The sequence below is a fragment of the Acanthaster planci genome, linkage group LG01, assembly GCF_054643075.1.
Source record: "Acanthaster planci isolate LZ-2023a linkage group LG01, COTS_SCS, whole genome shotgun sequence".
Taxonomy (NCBI): Eukaryota; Metazoa; Echinodermata; class Asteroidea; order Valvatida; family Acanthasteridae; genus Acanthaster; species Acanthaster planci.
Window position 1 is genome coordinate 36491119 of NC_141777.1, and position 17910 is coordinate 36509028.

The 17910-nt window shown below is 41.8% G+C and overlaps 1 protein-coding gene across 2 annotated transcripts in view; it reads left to right on the forward strand.

Moving 5' to 3' along the window:
- Positions 1-17910, forward strand: part of LOC110981218 (polypeptide N-acetylgalactosaminyltransferase 16-like) — a 72673-nt gene that overhangs the window by 26824 nt on the left and 27939 nt on the right. For both annotated transcript variants that reach the window (XM_022238596.2, XM_022238604.2), the window contains exons 3-6: positions 5708-5874; positions 7688-7789; positions 13756-13823; positions 17717-17782. In XM_022238596.2, coding sequence (XP_022094288.2) covers positions 5708-5874; positions 7688-7789; positions 13756-13823; positions 17717-17782 — 403 coding nt within the window. The remainder of the gene's footprint in view (positions 1-5707; positions 5875-7687; positions 7790-13755; positions 13824-17716; positions 17783-17910) is intronic.

The following is a 17910-nucleotide window of genomic DNA, read 5'->3' on the forward strand; positions in this document are numbered from 1 at the left end:
TATTTGTGATTACAAGTTTAAACAGCTCGGCGGTGCATCCCCACACCCACGTCTGTCATTGTAGACAGGGAAAAGCAAAACAATGGCAAGTAATATGCACAGCCACGCGTATTTTTTGAGCCGTGTTGTACGGTAACTTTAGGGTTGTACGACTACTCGTTGGAATAATTGTACCATTCAAGTGGTCTGTTTTCAATTAATAGCCCTCGTCCCCTGTGATTCTTCAGTGGAAAGATTCCTGAAAGAATAGTCAGTTGTTGAAAGTGTGTGGACCCTCACAGCCTGAGCTCAAACAGTGTCTGTTTGCATTGTGTGTGATGAAGCTACCTTTGGCTGTCCTCCACCCACTCGCTGTGTGCACGCCCCGTGCTTTGGCCTTTACCAAGGTACTTTCACCTTCTCCTCCAGAAAGGCATCGTCAATCGTAAACAGTATCGATTTGCTGCTTCTCTCTCGCTCTCCTACCTCAGAGGTCTGGTCAAGGAATCTGGCTTGCAGTTGTGCTCCGATCTGAAAACAGCTGTGCTGTGGTTTTGGAGAGCTTGTTATAATTCAGTTTAGGTTTTCGTTAGGCAGGAGAACAGTGTGGGCACAACAAATCACATTTGCAGCCTGTCAGTTTAGTGACAGCTGGGGGGGGTGTGGTGCTTTGTGTGGTTGTGTGGGAGGGGGTTAGGAAGGCTGTCTTGTAAGAGTTGTGGTCCCCCCTTAGGGTTGCAGAATTTTTCCCTTGCAATTTTTTTTTATAGCCGCGTGGAAGAATGCATTTGGAACTCATCCAAAATCCAAGTTTTTAGGAGTCTAGCATGAACTCACACAGATCAAAACGTAGGGCATTGTACTGTAAGCTACATTTTGGCAGCAGATGGTGGATTGACATATTTACCTTGCCTGTAGTACATGTACATTCACAGCAGAAGCAATGAGATGTTATTGATGAAAGTGCATCTACCGGGGATGCGCATCCTTTCACTGACATGCAAGCCACCCATGCAGATGCATAAACTCCATGATCTCTCTAAATGTCATGGAATGTGTCACACATTCTGTACTCCCTGCCATCTTCCACCCTGCGCCCCCCCCCAAAAAAAGCAGGACAAAGACTAGTTACATGTACTTGCTGTTTGCTGTAATGAGACCATGGGGCTTTACCTAATAAGTACTAGTACTCCGCTTGTTTTCGACAAAGACCAAAAGTCCAAACTCTCTGCATGGAAAAGAAAAGAAAGGAACAGTTGCTTCACAGCATCGAAACTGACCAATGTGACATTCCCGCTGTGATAGTTTTGGAGCTGTAAACCTTGAGAAGACAAGAATCCGAACTGGCACTGCCGAGGTGGAGACTGAAGGTTTGCATCCCAAGTGTGGGGCATCCCAAAATAGATCAATACTTAATCTACGGGTACCATTTGACTGGTGGATTGTTGTGCTGGTTTGATGTGCAGTGCAGAGTTACCATTTTCACGCACAAATGGATTCGATCTGGAGTTCACCGTGTTCCCAAGTGTCAGTGCTGTTTCCGACCTGCAAGGTTTACCCTGAAAATGTGGATTGCCAGGTGCTTTCTTTCAATGTCAGATTTTTCCCAACAAATCACAATGCTGTTTAATATGTGATAACCACAAAAAAAGCACATCCTAATTCCAATGAAGTTACGAGCCACTATTACAGTACTTCTAAATCAAGTTATTTGGTTAAAGTCCATTTTCATTGTTTCATCTCTTACTGTCGTTTGTTCATTGTATGCTTTACACATTGCAAAGGTGGGTTTTTTTTCAGTCTCCCCAGCAAAAATTGTAAAAAAATCCCCCAAATTGAATTGGCATTATACAAGTAATTACCTGTGTGCACTGCAGTCTCATAGCAGGAAGGCAAGCATCTTTAAAGGGGCTGGCAATGGGCCACCCAGGGAGTCCCCAAGGTCTTTAAGTACTAGCAGTTAAGTAATTAGTGGAGTGAGTAAACATTGACAGTTATATGCTTGTGAGAGGGCTTTTGAGAGAAGAGAAAGGAGGAGATCATCTGTTGGTTCTTTGTCATTTGATCTGTGTGGGTTGAGTTGTGGATAGTTTGGACATGGAGATGGTGGGGGGGGGGAGTTGTAGCTACAGCAGGTAAAATTCTAGGCTGAAATCTGAAAGACTTTAGCAGTTGTGTAAGTTGCTTCTTTGTCAAGGCCATGGTTAATTTATTTAAACACTGTATAGTAATGCACTCGCCCAAATTGATCACCTGAACTTGGTTGTGGACAAATGCAATAACCTTCCAAATGTCAGTGTGATGTTTTTCCAGAGTTCGAGCATAGAGGAAGGACACAGAAGGAGTTGCAACTCAGGCACTTCAAAGTGTTCAGTGATGGTCGCCGCTGAGTCAGACGAATAATAGAAAACATTCCAAAAATGCCTGATTACTGCTTGCATCTTAGCCGCACAAGCGGGGCTAGTAATAGCCCAGCAATACTTGTAGTTTTTGCTTGCAATTAAACACAAATCATTGCTTTGACCGGGAAATAGAGAAAGATCCCTGATATTAGACCTCCTTTGGCCATCGTACGAATTTGGCTAAGACTGGCCAACAAAATGTTCACTACTACTGGAAAGCTTAGTTCATTAGGAACAAAATGCGCTATTTCATCACAGGGAGTAATCGTGAAAATAAAATATGCTTTTGTACAAATACCATAATAAAAACGATTCAAACAAAACACAAAATCTTGTAAACAACTGGGCTATTTATTCCCAAAATAACTCCAGAAGAAAGAGCTCATTAAGGGAAATGACTGCACAAATAGATTTAGGGCACACAGCGTAATGCAAGCAACTGCGCAAGCATTAAATTTGATGTTTTTATGAGATCATACCAAGTACCAACAAAGCATGAATATTCGATTTCCTATACCTCAGTGCACAAAGTTTTAAGGATGCAGATTACCATCGACAAATTTCGGCGGCGATCATACGGTAGGGTACAAAGGGGTTTCCTTGTTGTGAACAAGGGTACAAAGGGGTTTCCTTGTTGTGAACAGATGATGTGTAGCAAGCGTTCGCTGCGCTCTGGCTATGGACATACCAGGCATGCCAGAAAGCAGTAATTGGCCAGATGTTACAGCCCGGGCAGTTCAAAATCCTTCTGTGTCCTTCCTCTATGCTTCGGGTGACCAGAAGATACATTTGTTTGCCCTGTTTCGCAGACCTAGGGCCCATGTCTCTCAGCAAAAATGTCCTTACTTAACCATAAAACAACCAAGTCTCACAGGACGTCATTGATATGGCCAATATTCCAGCGTGATGATACTACTGTTTTCCAGTGTTCCCGTGTATTCGCCGAATAACATTTTTCTCCCCCCTTCTGTCTAAGACTAACTCTTTCCAAGCAGTGGTGTTGAAAATGAGCGTGACTGTCACAACTAAATGAATCACCAGTAGCAGCATATTCATCTTTGCTGTGATTAGACAATGTACGCTGTAGCCTGTATATTACCCGTTCATCAACCTGTGATATTATACCAAATTGGCATTCATGCAATGGCATATTTGGTGCGGAGAATTAACCCATACTTCCAGACTCAGCTTGAGAGTGTTTATCCTCACATTCTATTCTGCTTCAGCCTGTACATGCACATTTCTGTGTTTCATAATTTGCTCAAGTAGGGTAAGTATCATCATAAAGTAGATTTATGATATGTATGAGACTAACCCAGTACAATCTGTCAACACCATACTGCCGATAATTGGTTCCGTGTCATTTGCACCAGCCGATAAGCTTTCTGCCAAGGCTGACCAGGGTTTATTTGAGTTAGCAATTTATCACTTGGTTTTGATTTATTTCTTTAAGGAGCCCGGGTTTTTTTTTTATTAAGCTTTAATCCATGTGGGCAGGGTGATCATGAAATGCAGGGTTGTCCGGAATCTGTCCGGAATGGGCTGCAGGGTCATCTTTGGGAAGACAGAGGTCATGGACAATTCCAGGCCCTTCATTGAAGGACTTATAAATCTTATGGTCAAATGAGATGGAAAATAAAGCCAGAGGTCATTGCCAAAATATGGGAGGCCCTCAAATAATGATGTATTGGAATAAATTTATCCTCTCCTTTGTGGACTTGTAAAAGCACTTATTATCTGCCTTCTTTTTTACAAAACTCTCATCTTGATTTTGAGGAAACCACTTGATTGCTGAAGCTGGATTTTTACTTCATTTATTAGAAACTTCTTGGGTACTAAACATGGTTACAACACATGAAGAAACACTATCCACATGTTCAGGCAAAACATCACTCCTGTGGTGTGTTCCTCTGTGGCTGGCAATCCATATCCATAAACTGGACTATGTGGGTGGTCTCTGAGCATGTAGAGATAGAATTCCCAAGGAACATTGCGATGCTCTTCCTGGCTTGTTTCTTTACAACCTTAAGCCAAGTTCGCACTGGAGTTTTTTTCCCTTGGGCTTTACTGAGCAGATGGTCAAATAGAAAAATGGTCAAATGTGACCACTCTCAACACTTGGACTATCGGCACAGGAAAATTTTACGGAGACCACAGGAAAAGTAACCAAGCTGGCAATGCAGTGACTTATGAGGGCGCTTTGTGTGACCCTTCCGCATTTATTTTTTCCTTAGACACAACGTTACTGTCCTCCTTATCATCTCTAAATGGTGCACTCTCAACGCCAGTTAATCTTCCAACAGTGTCAGTAACAATTTCTGCAATGATTGCGACAAAAATATGCGCCACATGCCATACGTACCGCAACGAAACGTGCAACACGCATTCATAGTTTCCCTGTATGAAGCACGCCGTTGTGCTCAGGCCGGATGTACACTCAACTTGGCCACTTCCCCATGCTTTTTACCGACGTACGCCGTCTACACTGGACTTTCTGTCTAAGGAAAAGTGTCTCGGTAAGTTTTCCTGGGCAGAAGTGGCTGGTAGAAAGGCTCGTGCAGCTCAGTAAAAGTAACCAAGAGGAAAATTTCCCGGGATGTGTGACTAAAAATGGGAAATTAACTATTGTCTCGGTAAGATCGACCAAAAAAAGTCCAGTGCAAACACGGCTTTAGTCACTGAATTTGCCATTAAGATGTGGCTGGACCAGTGTGCCGTTGATATAATTGGATGTTCTGAGAGTAGCAACTACATGTACATGCCTTGTTCTAAATTGGGTTTTCACTTGATAAAAGTGAATATTCTACTACTAGTAAGAGTAGTGATGGGCCCCGATCATCTCACTTGATCAAAGTAGATTCTCTGCTGTGAGTATGGATTGGCCCCTGTCTTCTCTCTTGGGTTTTCACTTGATGGATGCTCTGCTAAGACTACAATTGGTTTCTGTATTCTCGACTGGGTTAGCTAAAGAAAACAAGAAGTTGTACTTAACGCCTCAGAAGACGCTCTCGGGGATGTTTCTAAAAAGTGCTGTATAGACCAATCTGAGGAGAAATCATTGCTACCGGTATGGAGGTACCACAATCACTGGTGTTCGTGAAGCGCCCATGAATTTTGGCTAGTCACCATAACCAATTGATCAAGTGGGTATCCAATAGGCATGAACATGTATGTACGAGGAACATGCAGGTGCTGCTTACATCCCAACTTATTACCACTGGGGTAGTGGCTTTTTAGTCTGGCCTGAAAAGTTGCTAAATCTGGTTGCCCTTTGCTAGAAACAAAAGTCCAACACACTAACGTGGTCCTTCTTTATTGTGTTGCAGTACGACGTATTCCAAGTACTAAACTCTAGAGTACTGGATATAGACAACTACCTCAGGGATAGCAGAGAGGAATCTGGGGAGGATCCCTACAAGAGACACGCCTTCAATCAAGCCAGGAGTGACAGTGTACCCATTGATAGAAACATTCCCGACACAAGAAACTTTAGGTGGGTAGGAAAAGTACAGGGAGCAGTTACCATAGAGTTGAACTCTGCAGTTCAAGAAACCCTAACGCTGGTTGAGGCTGCTGTCAACAACAGGCCTTTTCACACTACAGTCTCCTAACCGGGTTGAACTCAACCCTTGGCAAACCCATGACCCACCCTGGGTGGATTTGATTTTTTTTCCACCCCATTTTCAACCCGGCATTGTTTCACTCCTGTTTCATACAAGCAGAGCTTCAGGGCAAGTTCAACACGGAAATGAGCACAATTGTCAACCCAGGTTGAAAATTCTCAACCCTGGTCGGGAGCAGGGTTGAAGCCAATCCGGAATGAAGTCAATCTTGGGGTTTGACACATGGTGCAGGGTTGAAAATTTTCAAAGTGTGAATTGTCGCCTGTTTTCAGCCCTGCGTCAACCCAGAGATTTGTCTAGTGTGAAAAGGTCTATTGTATTTTGAAAAGTAGCTTGAGTAACTCCAGCCCTCATGCCTGGAAACTGACAGGCATTTCAATTGTGTGACAAAACGGTTTGTGGACAACACACCAACACACCACAACAAACCGTACACACGACATGAAAATCACTGACATCGCAGTATTTTATACTGTGCAGAAATCTAGTCAACAAGCTGTGCGCTAAATGCCTGGTTTTTTTTTTCATGTTGCTCAGTTGACTTCTGTTTTCCCGGTCACCCACCTCACTTTCGTCCCTTATATTGTAATACAAATTTCTGCTTTTTTATATGAAAAGAGGAGCAGGAATCATCTCCTAGCAGTGACATCTGCATACTCCCCAAATCCTCTTGTATCATTTCTTGCCTGTGTCACTAAGTCAAAGACTTCATGCGTATATATCGAACGCACCCATTCTCGATTGCATAATCACTCATCCTGGACAAACTAACATGCTGTATTTTGCATTCACTTTTAAAAGTTAACACCTCCTTTAGCTGACGTTTAGGATATTTTGATTGAACTGAACCCTCCTTGGCCGAAAAAAAAATCCAGATCAAATATTTTAGGGCCTTAAACCAATTATCTCCTACACAGTAGATCCTTCCGGGAAGTTTGAGTTGAGCTGTACAAGCTCAGAAGCAAAGGGAAGTCAGTGTCTGGAACTGTCATAATGGTTCCGAGGGTGTTGCTCACAGCACGGTTGTGATAGGAATACCATGCTTGCCTTGTACTTTATTTTTCCCATCTCCTGCTTGAGCAACTGAATTGTACTTTTCCTCGAAGTGTATTATGAGGTTGAAATTTAGTGCGGATTCCTTATTGATTATGTGCCATGTGTCGCAGAGGAGCTAGCTTCATTTCCTGCAAAGTGCCCTCTTGTCAGCCTTTTCACATTGGCAATTTTTTTTTGTTTGTTTAAGTCTTTGTGCATTCCACACGGAAATTTACACTTTGCTGAATCGGGTGTTGGGTACTTTTGGCAATGCAGTGCGTAAAATGGGTCTAGACAGTAGCAGTCCAGAACAGCGGATGTCTCTTTGCAAAAATTGTGGACTTTTTGTGTGGGTCTAACAAAATTAATCAAAATAAACGTGCCAGTTGTGTATTTGAGCCAAGGGAATATTTTTCTTTGAGGAATTTATTTTCATACATATAGTTAAAGAAATATTTGAAATGGAACGGTGTAGACTCAAGATAATTGTGATGCTCCCAACTTGACAGTATATTAACATGTGATCATCAGGACACATTCACAAAACCGCAAGAAGTCCTTCATTATAATTTAAAAGAGTAATTTGAGGTAGGAACCCATTGGAACTTGTGGCCAAGATTTTGTTTTGTCTTTCTATCTTTCTGTTAGGTGCCAAGATATAGATTATGGTGTTGAAAATCTTCCTCCTACATCAGTCATCATAACATTCCACAATGAGGCAAGGTCAACATTATTAAGGACTGTCGCCAGGTAAGGCCATGCATCTTTTGAGTATATTTTCAAGGATGTATTTTGAAGGATAATAATAATAACAAGAGAAAATTTATAATGCGCCGTTTCCATAAAAATGATCAACGGCACAGTACAAGTTAACATAAGAAATAATTAATTTAAGAAATGAAAGGATAAGGATAAATGAATAAGGATAAATGAATGAATGTCACCGCGCTAGTACCCAAACCACAGTATGGGGATACGTCTGCCCCGCCAACAGGGAGAACCTAACCCTGCTGGCATCGGTGATGTCTCGATCTTTCCCGGGGACAGACGCCTCTAACCGTACCTACAATAAAAGAAAAGTAATTATACCAGACGCGGTGACACTAAAATAACAAATCACAGCTAAACCTACATTAAAGTCAAAAATAGAATAGGATAGAAACCATGCAGGCAGTATGAATCAAACCCCCAACAGCGAGACCTGGGCTCTTAGACACATCATGCAGTGAACATTATAGATCAATTGGAATGAATAAGTCTAAGGTTTCACTTTGAGGTTCTTTCCACATTAAATGCAAACCAACATCGGCAGGTTTACCAGCCCAGCCACAGGAGTGTTATACCTAAGCTCAGGTCTAACCGATACATATTCAACAGAAGCCCGAGAAATTATTCCACAGGGTTGGTAACTTCCTCATTGACGAGACAAGCACATTTTCCTGCTTTTATACCGGAGGACCCAGGTTCAGATGCTGAAGATGAACATAGAAAGAGGAGAAAAAAGGAACTGCTTGGAAATTGATCTGATTGTCGCATTCAAGGACCACTCATTGGAAACCAAAAACCTCAGCCACAGGTGCATTGTAACCAAAGTGGAGGGAGGCCCACGCAATAACAGCTCTTGATGCTCAAATTAGGAGAGATTTAATCAATTTGTTGACAGCACTGCGAGTGGCCCACATCTTTAGTCGCCTTTTGTGCGTAATCCAGAATGAGGAAACTGTGTTCTGTATCGGTGCTGAAAAGGGAAAACTCCTGGGTGGTTTTCTGTGAATGCTCGAGAAAGTGACAACAATGAGAAGGAGGAAAAGGCCTACTTTGAATTGTGCTGATCATGCATTGTGTGATTGTCAGCAGCTTTAATATCTGTGATTGATACCTACACTGAGGTATTCTCATCACCTTTTTGGAGTAGATGAGAATAAATTAGATTCTAGGGGTGGGCTGGCTTCTGCACAGCCTCAACAAGTGACTTTAATTTGTAAGGCTTTTTATACAAAAGCCAGGTTGGAAGGATGAAGTGGGCTGTAAGCATGTCTCCGCCTTCTCTGGGACATGTAATGGAATTATATCTTTCTACAGTGAACTTCTCTGAGTTAATGGAAAATAAAATAAGGCACCAGTAGGGTTCCATGAGCAGTGATTCAGATCTGTTCAGTCATCTGCCTTGTGCTGGTGACAGCGCTGGGAGCCAGGGTGCCCTACAAACCGGGGAGTAAAAGAAAATGGAAGACCTGTCTGACTGAGCTGTGTGTGACTCACAGCTATTCATTAAAGAAGAGCCAATCAGCTGCATTTTTACCACAGACAAAACAAAAGCATTCTGAACCTGTGTCTGCTTATGGGACTGCTTCAGCACGCAATTTGTAAACTGTGTTGGGTTTTACAGTCTGCACAGTAGCAAAAAAATATTGGGATGGGGGATAAAGAAAACAGGTTTTAAATTCTCCGGCCTCAGCTTTGGAAAAATTGCTCGTACCGGTATTTGCTATACAAGTTTATTTATACACTAAATGTAAATGCATGATAGCCATGTTTTTGGTCACATTGTGACTAGTTCGTGTAGTTGGTTTATGTTAAATTTCACTCACTAATATCTCCCTTTTCTGTTTCTTTTTCCCTTTTAATGTGGATTGAAATCCTAATATATCCTACATCCCACACACAACATTTTTTATTCGTTTTTGCACGTATCCATTAGGAAACAATAGTTGTGTTTGTATAGCCCTTTATTTCCAAGCCAACACTAATCCTCAAGTCTGATTGGTATCGACAATGTGATATTGTACTGATACACACCCTGAGTATTGCACTGTTCTTACTCCATGTATTGCACTATTTTATGCTGAAGCATAATTCATAGCTGCAGAATTCACTGCTAATTCAAAAGGGGAGCGTTGGCATCCCATGCTGACTGTTACATGCATTTACACATGTATATTTGTATACGGCATGCATATTCCACCGTTATACTGTGTGCCAAGTTTGCGTGAAGATCAATTTGTTATTGTGCTAGCGCTTGTGGAAAATGGAACGTTCGTGTCCCACGTATCACATGGCCTTCATCAGCTTTGTGGTTTGTAGGACGCAGAGGCACTACAGGCCTGGGATAACTACATGTATGTGTAGTTATCTGGGAATAAGTGTGTGTTCTCTATTTTCATTTGGTCCTTTTCAAGACATGCAACCTCATTGTGAACTTTATCAATAAAGGTGGGAACTATTTCTGCTCAGAGTACAATTATATTTGTTGGTCAGGTCTATTGAGTCACATGGGCATGTCTCTCCCTGAATAGGTTTCTGAGGTTTCAATCAAAAAGGTGTGCTCTCACACTCCATGGAATCTCATTCTGAGTCTTGGCCTAGTGAGGCAGTTGCCCAGGCAATTACCAATTCCAGTGATCCAGCCCACTGGGTCCTCAACTCAAGTGGACCAGTTTTGACAGCCAGGGATACCGATTTCTTTGTGTTCAGAAGAGCGGAAAAATGGCACTAATGAAGGTCTTGCTTTACTTGATTGAGATTAATTTGTTTACTGGTCTGGCTTCCATTTGGACAATTCTTGTTTGGTTTGCTGCTGTACAACTGTGACTGTCAGAGGAGTATCAAATCTGCTCGTCAACAAGGCTATTGTTGTGCCGTCTGTTATGTGCACAAGTCAGATTAGGCAACTATCTCTATTCACAGGCAATCTTCATGAGAGCTTACCACCTTTTTGTTGTTGACAAGTGACTTCCGAGAGTTTCTGTCTCTCAGTAGGTAGCAGAAATTCCTGGGCCGAAAGTTTAATTGATCTCAAGAACTAGAAGCAATCTTTAATTGTCAGCCATTCTGCCAACCTGGTCCTTTTCAGAATAAAAAAAGTGGGTTATACACCAGTGTGAAGAAGGAGATCCCATCTTCCTGGTAACAGTGGTTTTGGAATGCATCTGAAAACATAGGGCTCGTTACCGTACCTGTTCGTCGTGGGCGATATTTGGGATAGGGGTGGAGCAAAATACTCGATTTTGAAGTAATTGGACTTAAATTACTGACTTTGCCCCCATTATCTCATCCCTCCATCTATTGACTTGGTAAGTTTTAAACAAGATGTTACCCCTGGAGTTCATATCTTCTGTGGATCACAGGCCTATCAGCTAATAGAAACAGTATTGGAAACTATATATTGGGCTGTGTCGCTGTGCCACATACGGGTGCAGATGCAATCTGCGAACATCAGGAATGCAATAGTTGGTCCATCAAACATTACACTTTACAAACCAAAACCTTCAAGCTCAATGAGGTTGATATAATTTGATTTGTGGTCAAATACCCATGAAAACTGGAGGTTATTTGGCTGTCTGTGGTACCATTGCAATAGGCCATGCTGATAACTACCAGTATCATTTGCAACCAGTGTTTGTGGGTTGATTCCAAATCACAAAATGGATAAGTCTAACCATGGTTGCCCGAATGTAGATTCAGCCAAGTGAAGTCGGACACCATATATGATAGGTCTTCTTAAAATTCATTATGTGCACAGATCAAGTTGATTGTGTCTCTTAGGCTGCAAGTACATGTACATTGTAAATAGAGAGTTCTCAGATTGTATGAACATGATGTGAAGAAAACTTAGTCTGTGTAACACTGGTGATACATACTGGCTGTGGTTAAAAATAACAGTTTTGAAAGAAGACGGTACATCCAAAAGACAATGTCCAGTCCTAAGGGTGCCTCTTGAAGCTGTCGAACCTGGGCTTTACTCACTTCCAAGTGAACAGTTCATGTACAAACCTGAATGGCATCTTCTCCACCCTGGGAGTGCTGGAGAATCACTACTCTGAGATGGCTTGTTTCCAATTCCATCAGGGGAAGGTAACTTTGTAGGTAACCAGTTAGGGACTACTGATGATGCAAAACCATCCTTCCAGCGTTTACTCCAAACCCACATTGAATTCCTTCAGAACTCATTTAGATAATTAAATTACATGTTTGTGCAATGAATTCCAGTAAAAAAATTGCTTACCCCTCAAGATAATTACAGGTCAAACTGTACATGACACTCAATTATCATTGAAATGCGTATACATACCATAGATGTTAGCGGTCGTATTTCCATCTGCCTTTAAGCTGTTCTTGTTGCCTTCTCTATCAGTCTTTCTACTTTCGCAACTAGTCGGGCCAAGGGTTTGCTCAACTGCACTTGCCTCTGCAGCCCTGGAGTTCCCTCCACCTTGTCCCTCTTGAGATGCATTCGATTTGCTTCTCGGACATTCAAACCGCGGTGGAGCTTCAGCTCCTTTTGTTGTACCTACATGAAGAATTAAGAGAATTCAATCTACCATTTGAAATTGAATTTGTCTAGAGACTCGTCGACACTCACAAAATAACTGCAGTGCTCACAAGCGTAAATGGAAACGCCCTCAATGGTAATATATCAGAATTCATTTTTATCGATGGTTTTTAGGATATATGTCATAAAGTCACTATTATTGGCATGGATTTAGGTAGAATTGGATTTAGTTCAGCTTATACTACAGCAGTGTCTGAAACCAAGTCGCTTCTGAGTCGACTGAACGATTCCAAGTATCAATCGCCAGCTTGGGCTGGCGCGCCAGGTCACTCCTGATTGTTTAAGATGTCAATCTCAATGCAGTTCTTGCCTTTCATTTGGTTTGGCGTGACTCTGGAATGCCTGTTTGAAACGAGGGCGTTGCATTTGTGTTTGTAAGTATTACTCTGATGTCTGTGTGTTTCATTGAGTCCAGTTCATGTCTGAAGCAAAACCTTAATCCACCTCGAGCAGAGATGCCCCCGTCGGTAGCCTTTGTTCGAGGCGCCCACGGCGAAAGTGATAGTCGAACAAGAGCGAGGATGGGAGCTGGAGGATACTAGTTTAAGCACCAAACCAATGCTCGAAGGAAGACTACACGACAAACCTCACGCATGCCCGAAATAAACCGTGCATGCATATGTAGTAGCCGTGCTGTGTGTCGTGGACCGTGCGCGCCGCCGTAAGCGCCTTTGGAGCTTTGTTTCCAGTCGTTTATCTGAATTATTCAACATGCTAATGCTTATGAATTATTCACATTTCTCTGAACCAATCGTGTTTTGGGGGCTAAGTAGGCCTAGCATGTCTAAGCTAAGTCTCTATCAAAGCGCATTTCAAAATGCAATCCCAACTGGCACCATGACAGCGTTACCTGCGCGTGATAACCCCACCATAGGCGTTTATGCAGTAGCTGACAGATACATTTGACTAAAGGGGCCTTTCCACATGTCCATCAACACTTGCGTTGAGCGTTGTGTATCGCCCCGGGCGATTTTGATGGCCGAACGCATGCAATGCACAGGTGTGTTATGTTAATGGAGTCGATTTCTATGTCCATAAAAGTGAAACGCGTGAACCCATTGTGCTCGCAAAGCACCCAAAAAACGTACACATGGAAAAGTGCCTTTACTCTGCATTTCTTTCGGTTCCTGACAAAGTTTCTTTTCTTTCTAGGTAGGGATATGATTAATGTCAAGAAGAGGATTGTGTGATGTGAATTGACCAAAAACACTGCCTGCCAAAAGTTTCTACTCTAGTATGTGTTGTTTTTATTGAAGAGAAGAATAACTTAAAGCAGATATGGCTACACCGTCTTCAAAGTACATGTACAGTGCCCAGTGGGTAGCGTCGCATGGTGAGATGTATGTTCATTACATCACTGTGTATTCCTTTCTCATCTGAACAGTGTGCTGAACAGAAGTCCTTCACATCTCATCCAGGAAATCATCCTAGTGGATGACTTCAGCGATAACCGTAAGTATACTCATCCTTAATCAAGGCTTTGGCATTTTGTTTCAAATGAAAGGTGGATTGTGTTCTGGCTAGATTGCCAAAGACCAGCGAAATACGTATGTATTTCAGGAAGATCAGTTTCATATTTTACCTGGCCTCGAAAGTTCTGTTTCTTTTTTCATGGTTATTGTGGGAAGCCACATGGAAGCATTCGGTATCAACATTTTTTCATCTACAAATTTGTTTGCACTTGAAATGTAAATCAGTGAATCCGTAAAACATTGAAATTTTCATTCTGGGGACACGAGTATGTTCCTGTCCTTGATAAAGGCACTGTCGACTATTTTTGTGTGCTCCTTTAAACCAATATTTGAAAAGTGAAATCCATCAAACCTTTATATAACAAGCCTCCTTTGGATGTGTTAGAATGTTCTGACTGTACAATACATCACCAAGGGGTTGATATGGAGTGGCCACTTGCAGTGCATTGTAGGAAATGGTCAACAAATTTTATTTGCTGGCTGCACATGGGGAAATTAAAGTGTTCCCCTAAGTGTGTTTTTAGTTTGGGTTGAATATTCATAGTTTGGGTATGCCGAGTATCAGTTTTAATCCATTTTAAGATGGTTTTGTGAGTTGGTATGAAAGTTTTACTTAACAATTGTTAATAAAATTAACAAACCTGACAATTACCGTATGGATATGACTGCATCTGTCTTGATAGTTAACATAGTCTGTGATGATTGACAACCGTTTCCTCAGTACACACTGCCTAGCTATGTATGTGATGTAATTGCTATGCTACATGTATGTCTGCTTGGTAGCATCTAAGATGTACTGATATAGCAAAAGTGAAATGACCCTTGACAAATATAAAAGCAGATGTTCGGAAGGAACTCTACTGAATTGGAAATACATGATAATGAGCTCTTCCTTTGAAAAGATCTCTGGACTTCATTTTGGCACTTCAGCTGACTTTTGTTGTTTGTGAAGAGTGCCGTGCTTTGTCTGGAAGGGTTCTTTTTTGATAATTAGTTTCAAGACAGTGGTGCAAAATAACCGTCGATAGAATTAGAAAACTTGGAGGACACTTTCTGAGTTAGTGTGGCAGTGTTACCAGATCTTTATTTTTCGTGATCAGAGTAATGTTTTTCCTTGGGGTTTATTGTTTAAGGCGCCTGAATCTGGAGGAGCCGGATTTTTTTGCACGTCTTCGGACAGTTCCAAAAGCAACGCTGATCTGTTGGAGGTATTTCTACAGTCTCAAAAGCACACGTACTACAGCTTCAATGTGGTTTTCATCCAGACATTCATTTCAAAGCCGTGATTTTTACTCTGGGAGAAAGAGAGAGATTTTATGCTTGTGTTGATTTATAGCTGGGCACTTAATAGTACAGGCCCAGGGGAATGATGGGGCCCACAGACCTTTTACTAATCAATTTTTATCAGAATGAGTCACAGCAGTGGAGAGCAGGGAATTCTACAGGCTAATAATACACACAGCCATGCCCTTGAAAGCACGTTGGCCTACGCACTTTATTTTGTCACTGGCTCTTTGACAAACCTCAACAAGGGGGGTATTGTGTACGCTTCAACAACACCTGTGTTAAGATCGGGATTGGGTTCTTTACTCTCTGAATTTCCTGAAATTAGATTTAGTCCAATGAAAGAAATTTAAAGAGTATGAGGGAAAATTAAAGGAAACCATTGAGCCCAAGACACATTTTTTGTGTGTGTGAAAGATATTTTGCATATTATACATCTTCAAAGAGAAAATATGAAGTTTATGAAACATGAACATGTGCAAGCATGTAGTATACATTTTATATGTGATTACGATGATGGTTTTAGCAGAAACCATGGTGTTAATTATGAATGACATCTGAAAGCTACCATAGATACATGTAGGATTGCCCTTACATCACCTCCAGAAAAAAAAAAACTGCTCGGGTGGAATAAACACATCATATCAGTTACTTTTTTGATGACGGTCAGGAAGGAACCCGATATGGTCATTTATCATCTCCCGAGTGTGGAGTGAGTTTTAATTAAATGTCAAAGTACACATGCGTGCGTAGTTCCTACCATGCCTCAGTTGCTCATGGTCATTGCTCTTGTGGCTAGTATTATAAGGAGATAAAGAAGAGCTCTACCAGTGCAAGATAGTTCCTGATTTTCCTGCGGGGACAGCAGAGATTGTTGCCAGCTCTCGGAAGTTTATCTTCAGGGAGTCAAGGTTGGGGACAAGATTGTGATCATGCGCTTTATTAGATTGCAGGCAAATCTATAATTTTCACACTCTGTTTTGAACCTCGGTAAGATGACATGTCTGAGACAGATTTATTTTGCAGAAGGCGTTATTGCCACTGATTTGTCAATTTACGTTGTAAGCTTTCTCTAGCATTCCAGGTCCGACAAACAAGATGCAGTCTTTGAAAGACAGTCGTTGAAAATCATTTCATTGGTTACTGCTCTACGTGTTTGGTCTGGAAACTGTCACTGGCAAGCATAAACGTTTTTCAAAGTGGGCTTTGCATGCTTTCCCGTGATTCGCATCTATTTCTGCTCCTTGTCGCTGGTGTATCGCCTGCAGTGGGAAAAATTCAGTCAAATGTCATGTTGTCCCCCCCCACAACACAAAAACGTCAGAATGAAATGGGAGAGGCGAATCAACGTCACAGACTGGTAGATGTGCAACTTAATAGCTGTTTGTCTTTCTTTGATCTGCCGTGTCTGAAATTGTATGACCAAATCGTCCCAGATGAAATGCACCTTGTCAGTAGGTTGTCACAAAATTTGATCCGAGTGGTGACGGTTTCTGCAGTAAATACCCACCCACTCTTTTTGTTCATCCAATCTGCTCTTGAGTAGTCCAATCCTCCCAATTCACCTGTATTTGTCAGTTTCTGTATTCTTCAACTGAAAGGGTCAAGAGTGAATATAACAGGGTTGACATATTGACAACCCACCTTTTATGTCCATACATTTGGGTTGCTTGCTCCACACGCTATCTGAGTTTATGCATACGGCTTGAAAAACTCAATAACAATCCTGTCATCTGTGTCTTCTAAAATGTTCTCTCTCTGAAGTGTTTAGCTTATATATTTATGAACCTACCCAGCATTCCATCAGTTGGCAGAGAAGAGTTTAAAAAAACGGTTCAGTGAGTTCAGAAAAGTGCAACTGGCAGAAATGGATGTGAAGTGCAGTCTCGGTCATTTTCTGGTCCAGGGGAACTCCTGTTTCCCTTGTACTAAATTGACATTCCCATCGAGTTTGGAGCCCTCGTGCTGAGAGGATGTACATGTACGGTTCTAATTAGAAGCATATCCGACATGCATAGGTTTGACTTGTGGTTCCACTTCTTGGACTTAGCCTGAAAACTTCCGCTACCATCAGATTGACATTAGCTTGGCACACAGTGGTGGCTAAATGTTTCTAAAGAGGGGGAAACAGCACTTTTATGTGTGTCTAGAGAGGTACACAAAGTGGGAGGGGACAATGAAAGGGGGAGGGCAGGGAGTAGGGGACTTGTTACAGTGCTGAATGATAAGAAACAGTTCTTGAAACCTACACATCCATTATATTGATGCAGTAATTCTGGGTTTAGAGGTCTAGTCATTCAGGTTTTGCTACTTCGTGCAAGGTGTACGTACATGTAATCATAGCCATTTTGGAGAGAACACAAGCCTTGTTATAATTATCGAAACCCTGAAAAGTTAAAGTATTTGTTGTAATTGTTACAACCTCTCGGCTGATGTTTCGTGGGTTAGCTGCTTTTTTTGTTTGTGTTTGTTTGATTCTTAGCTTTTTTTTGTTTTGAGCATCCTCTTTCCTGATCTGTGCAAAATATGAATACCAAACTAATGAGGGTATGACTAATGAGAGTCTTGTACCCGATCCCTCTCTTACAGCTGAAGATGCTCAGATTCTCAGTCAGATCCCCAAGGTGAAAGTACTACGTAATGACAGGAGAGAAGGTGAGTAATGCAACAGAGGAAGAGTTTTCATGTGGATGATGTCCAGGATTGCTCCAATTTCCATCAGGAACGCCTCAGCAAATTATTTGAGGAGTCTGGCTCACTTTTTCTCTGGGAAAAAAGGGAGG